The 6,622-nt window shown below is 41.3% G+C and overlaps 1 protein-coding gene across 1 annotated transcript; it reads left to right on the forward strand.

The window, feature by feature from the left end:
• Window positions 1–546: 546 nt before the first annotated feature.
• Window positions 547–6,304, forward strand: eevs (2-epi-5-epi-valiolone synthase). The gene is made up of 5 exons (XM_070903452.1): window positions 547–683; window positions 3,477–4,110; window positions 4,909–5,148; window positions 5,248–5,500; window positions 6,207–6,304. Exons 1-5 carry the CDS (start codon window positions 547–549, stop codon window positions 6,302–6,304), a joined length of 1,362 nt encoding a protein of 453 aa, XP_070759553.1.
• Window positions 6,305–6,622: the final 318 nt, after the last annotated feature.

Below are 6,622 nucleotides of genomic sequence, written 5' to 3' on the forward strand. Positions count from 1 at the left end.
AAACTCAATGAACCCTTTGACTTAAAAACACGTCAAACCTGTTTGTCTTCATTCAAACTGAACTTCACATTGTGAAGCCAAAATGCTTTCTCCCAACAGCAACAGCATCATCATCATTTATTCTAACTTCATCATGTGCATCAGTAGGTCTTCATTTCTCCAAGTTCAAGTGAAATACTTTTCCCCCATGTGAAAATTAGGGGAAATTTGTCATTTGTAATTTGCAAGATACAAATGTTGAACGTAACCACATTTATCATCATTTAATGCTCGACATGTTATACAGCTAAGTAATGCAATGCAATGGTGCAACAAAAATGACATTTTCAGGCGGCAAAAGAGGTGTTACCTCACAGTAACACAAAAATTGTGTAAGTGAATAGCGCATGTGATGACATGTGAAGCACACTGAAAGCAAATGCTCCTCCCTTTAGACTCAGGGGCATTCTCTAAATACTATACTGTATTTAAAGAGTCCTGGCGTGGGACTCTTGTTATTAAGACTGTGACCAGCTCTGCTCAGATCTCTAACTCAGAACTGCAAGAATGGGAAAGGTTCATCTGGAGGACAACGATACCAAAGAAACTGCTGAATTTAGCTTAGTGCGGGTCAAAGGTACCTGGAAGCGCAAACTGGGAAAGGTCAACAAGGACACAGCCGACTGTGTCTCTGCTGCAAAAATGTGAGTATAACATTGGCCTTTACTCAACTACTGTAATTACAAAAAAAAAGTATTATTCAAGTGGCAAGTCATAACATACAAGTACTGTATGATATTGGGTCTGTTGATCTTTTCCCTTGCTTTTATTTTACACATTTGTTTAGATGTCTTATGCAAAATTTCTTCTTCTATCTCTGACTCTCTTCTAATTAGATTTTATAAGTTAAATAATGTAAAATGATGCTGTTGCTGCCCTGATGGTAGCACTGTCTGACACATGACCACATTCTAACATTTACAATACGTGGCTGCTCTGACAGTCACACATTTAGGATGTGTGTTCTACAAACAAATGGTTACAAGTATGGTCGGTGTAAAACAAGACAATCACATTTCTGCGTGCCAAATTGTCTGAAATTTGATGCAGCAAAAAAACGTGTAAAGTCTTCGTTAAAAGTCTAAATGCAGAAAATGTCCAATTTGAAACAAAAGTCTATTTTACGTAGTGTGGAGGCAGGAACCGGAGGTAAAAGTGTATTGTGGCATTTGGGTTTCCGGAGTCATTAGCCAAAAACAATGTCAAGTTACATCATCATCATCATCCAGGTGTTCAGGTTCAAATGTATTGCTTTAGTAGTGCAGAAGATTTGAAATCTATTGGATGCTCAAGAATGAAACATCTAGAAATGTGCAAAGTCAAAATGGAGACTATAGTATTTGGCATTATAATTTTGATTGACAGGACACTGGCAGTCTTAAACTGAGAAAAAAAAAATATTTTTTCTTAATTGCAGTCTCTCTTCAATAATTCCGCAATTACTCTCTTTTATTTTTGTCACTTACTGTCCTCTCTCAGTCTCTTCATGTTGCAGGGTGGGGTTTTGGCAAGAAATGCAAAGAAGCAGTCACAGTGTGGTTCAGTTTAGGTAACTAAACTACTTGGTTATGGTTAGGGGCAAAAATCGTAGTGAAGGAAAGTTGCTTGTAGTCTCTAGTGCCCTTGTCACATGCTGTGTCATACCATCCACCCTGACGTCTAATCTATAAGAGGCTTTGCACCTGCTGTTTGCACACGTGCAAGAGGTACCATGGAGTAAGTCATTTTAGCATTTGAACAAACAATACTATCTCTTTCTGATGAAAGCAGTCACCAAACGGGTCGCTTTCCAACAGGATTCTGGGGATTTATGTCTTTATTTCAGCTTACTGGGTAGCTGCTACTGTACTGGCTAATAAAAACGTAACACCTTAACTTGTACAAATATATAAAAGGTTGATTATGGCTGAGTTTTAAAGCACCTCTGTGGCTAAGACTCAATGGATAAGCTGCTGAATGCTAACAATATAATCATTAATCAAGTGCAAGAGTAGACGTTTCTCTGGAATCCAGGGCTCTTCTGATTTTTGTGTAGCACAGGAGACAGATTGACACTTTTCAATAATAGAATGAGAGTTTTTGGCATAGAAAGCCAAACAGTGTCTCAGGTATGTCACCGGTTGGAATATGGCCTGCAGTTACTCATGTTTTCAGTGAGGGGCTATACTTTGTCAACTTGACAGCTGCTGGAAAACCGCTGTGCTTCAGGGGAAATAACAGACGTGCTGAAATTCTGCTGTCAATCAACCTAACACCTTTAGAAAGCTACTAGGGGCCCATGTAGTGGTCTTGAGGGAGGATGGCAACCTGTTTAACGTATCAGCATTAACTACAGTAAAACAGAAATGTTTGACTTTGACAAGGCCAGCCAGCATGTGTTTTGTTGTATATCTGACCTAATGTTAATGTTAATAGCTTGTCTCTGGAAAACCTGCAAAGGTATTAGATTTAAATGGTGACAGAAGATCAGGATCTACGAATGGCGTGCATTTGGTTAGTGGTCTGGTGTATAGGGATTGTTTTTGAGGTCAAGTTAAAGAAAAATGGACATAATGGTGGAAGTACCACTTCATTTGCTCTCCTCACCACATGACAGTGACATTTTAAAAGTAGGTGTTGTGGCTTCCAAAAGTATTGCCCTGTCTCAAGCCAGATTCCTGTCAGAAATATGATCATTTATTATGAAATTTACATGACACAGACGTTATTGTTCATCTTCTTATCCTGTGAGTTTTGGAGAGGAATATTTCAGTGTTTTGCCATGTTTTTTCCCTTAGAAATAGAGTGGTCTGATAATGTGTTGTTTGTTGCTTCTAGCCAAAACAGGGACAAGGAGTTTTGGAGGCACTGACGTTTAATCTCTTAGTGGTGTTGGATGGGGTGGGGGTAAGGGCAGAACGATATTCACTATGTTCTAGCTAAATGTGGTCCTTGAGACCCAGACAGGCCTTTGTCTAACAGAGAAACCATTTGAGAAACTGATGCTGAAGAGACAAGGACCCTGTTGTTGACAGCTGTTGTTTTCGATCTGTACAGCTCGGTGAGGTTTGGCCTAGTTAAAGGATATATTGCTGATATCTCTGAACAATTTGATTTGGCTGCAGTTTGCCAAATGCACTTGTAAAAGGCGTATCAAATTTAGGAGTGTCCTGTATTATGCCAAATGTAATTTTCCATGCCACATTCTAAAGTCACTGTTTTGTCTGCAGAAATGAGAAATAATGCCTCAGTCATTAGTTGTACATCTTGTGCATCTTTTTCACAAATATGGTATGCTAGTGTGTTGGGGGCTGCTGTATTAGAATGCATTAGTTTTGGCTAGATGTACTTAATAAACTGAGTGTATGAAGAGCAATGAATTGACAGAAACAGAAACAGCACTTTAAAACATTGCCATTATACTAAATGTTTATGTTTTCATGTGTTTTGTGTGGCAGCTATGAGAGCATCACAGAGAAGTGCACCAGTTGGACGGTGGTCAGCCCTATTGTCTTTACTTACAAGGTAACTGAGACTCAGGACCTGCTGGATCCAAGCAACGACACGCTCCTGCTGGGCCACATCACCGACCCGCAGCAGTTGGAGGACATTAAAAAATCGAACAAGCCAATCAAACGCTTTGTGGTCGTTGACCAAGAAGTCTACGAGATCTACGGTGCCAAGCTAACTGAATATTTAGAGGCATACAATGTGGTGTTCAAGATCCTGGCTCTACCCACGACCGAGGAGAACAAATCCATGGAAATGGCCTTGAAGATCCTAGAAGAGGTCAATAATTTCTCCCTTGACCGCCGCACAGAGCCCATCATTGCCATTGGTGGAGGGGTGTGCTTGGACATAGTGGGTCTGGCTTCCTCACTCTACAGAAGACGCACCCCTTACATCAGGGTCCCAACCACACTGCTCTCCTACATCGATGCCAGCGTGGGGGCAAAGACGGGGGTTAACTTTGCGAACTGCAAGAACAAGCTGGGGTCCTACATTCCACCCACCGCCGCCTTCCTGGACCTGTCCTTCATACAAACTGTTCCTCGACGACACATCTCCAACGGGCTGGCAGAGATGTTAAAGGTACATTCAAGTCCCTGGATGTGGAATATTTACCTTAATTCAATTTTCAATTCAGTTTTATTTATATAGCGCCAGACACAGATAGACAGACAGACAGACAGACAGGCAGAGATGTATGGCAGCACTAGCAGTAGAAATAGCAGCTATAGTTATAATAATACTGGAAATATGACTGATAATAGTAGTTACAGCTGTAATACTAGCTGAGATTAATAATAGCAGCTTTAATAGTAACAGAACTACGACTAAACATAATGTAGTGATGAGAGTCAGGCAGGCCCATGGCAGCAGTACCCAGGCGTACCAGGACCACGATCCACAGCAACCTGCGAGACGACAAAGCACAAAGAAACTCCAGGGAAGAAATAAAGTAACCTCGCTAATACAGGAGAAATATGGTCTCTTTTCCTGGTTCCTGTCAGTACACGTGCTGCAGCATTCTGGATCAGCTGGAGAGTCCTCAGGGACTTATTGGGACAGCCTGATAATAAGGAATTGCAATAATCCAGCCGAGATGTAACAAATGCATGGACTAATACCTTAAAGATGATACATACTGGAGGATGATAATTCCAGTAACAACGTGATCATCAGCTTATCATAGGTTAAGCATTGCAGTTTCTCATGTTCCATTTACATTGCATCGACTAGTCCAGAAGATGGGAAATTCCATTGATAGTAGCAGAAGTAGAAACCTGATACACTTATTGACTCTGAGAGGTGAAATTAAGTTTTTTCATTTTTGGTGTTTGAACCTCTCATTGAAGTTTTCTATGCGTTTTTGCCCGTTCTTTGCAGATGGCCTTGATGAAGCACAGAGGCCTCTTCGAGCTTCTTGAGAAACACGGCCATATGCTGTTGGACACTAAATTCCAGGCTGACAACAGTTTATTTGGACGCAACCGCTTACAGCCTGCATCACAAACTACTCGTATAGCCATCACAACCATGCTGGAGGAGCTTGCTCCAAACCTTTGGGAGGATGACCTAAACAGACTTGTGGACTTCGGACACCTTATCAGCCCAGCATTAGAGATGGTAATTGGTCTTGTGGCAGACAAACTTGTATTGTAATCCTTTGTTGATACATGCTATTGTACATCCTCGCATGATCTCACTTTTGTCTTTTTCATTCAGAAAATTCTCCCATCTCTGCTGCATGGTGAGGCAGTGAACATTGATATGTCCTACATGGTTTACGTGTCCAAAGAGATTGGTCTATTGACGGAAGAAGAAAAGCAAAGGATCATCAGCTGCATGGTGGGCCTGGAGCTGCCTGTCTGGCACGAGGCGTGTACCATGGAGCTCATACAGACTTCCCTGCAGGACCGGCTGAAGCATTCCGGAGGCCTGGTCAGAATGCCTCTGCCTGTTGGTCTTGGGCAAGCAGGTAAGAATCGCTAGAGTGAAACTGTCCATACCAGAAAAACAACAGCATTAGTGTTTTGTGTAAACGGCTTAAAATATGCTCAGTAGCGAGCAGGAAGTAGCGTAAAGTTCTTTCCACGGCCCTCTTTTCACGGTGATTACTAAGCGGACAAAAACTTAACACAGTTTATTCAAGAGATGTATTTGCATTGTACATAAAAAGATTTTTGTAGCAGTTCATACTCTGACAGAGGAGGTTTATATATATAGGTTTATATATACCTTGATGGTGCAGCACACCTCATGATTTTACTCTATTTTGGACTCTCCGGCTCTCCATACCCTCAAACAAACAACAACACAAAGTTGGAACTTCCAATTTAAAAGAAATTGCTGGTCTGAACAGGCCGCGAGGCAGTGACGGAGGGTCTAGAATGGGCAGCTTCACTTTCACAATGGATCCTGGTGTTCCATCCCGTCTTTAACTATGATGGGAATCCCTCACTTTGACTTTTAAGTTCTTTTAGTTGGCTAAACATGACAAAATTACTGCTGGTGTGTCTTCTTCCTACAAATGATGGCACCAGATTAGCTTGTATTGGCCTTTTTTTGAATGCACTGACAACTTTTTTTTGTTGTATGAGCTAGTTATGTTATTCAGACTTCATGTGATACATGTACAGTATAGTTAAATCATGTTCTCTTTGCTCTCCTTTCTTTCATTGCAGAAATTTTTAATAACACATCCTGTGAGATCCTGCACAGAGCTTACAAAAAATGGTGTGATGAGCTGAGCGTCTCCTCTGACGGCAGATGTGATCCTTAACCTGCCCGTGCCATGACTGCATCAGTTCAATCTATATTTAACAGAATACGTTTACATTATTGTTCAAATTGTTGGGGGGTGGTGAGAAGAGGGGGGGGGCATGCGGTATTTGCAGTTGATAGTATTCACTCACTGTATTTTCACAATATAGCAACAGAGGCCAAACTGTATTAACACTTGTGTAGGCTTTTCCTACAGGCTTTTGTCCAGCATGTGCTCTGACAATCCTTTCTCTGCAAATGGTGACAATAGCAGATGCTGCCTGCCTTGTCAATGCATTTGAATGGGTTGTGAACACAGATCAAATTTGAAAAGACG

The sequence above is a fragment of the Enoplosus armatus genome, chromosome 3, assembly GCF_043641665.1.
Source record: "Enoplosus armatus isolate fEnoArm2 chromosome 3, fEnoArm2.hap1, whole genome shotgun sequence".
Lineage (NCBI taxonomy): Eukaryota > Metazoa > Chordata > Actinopteri > Centrarchiformes > Enoplosidae > Enoplosus > Enoplosus armatus.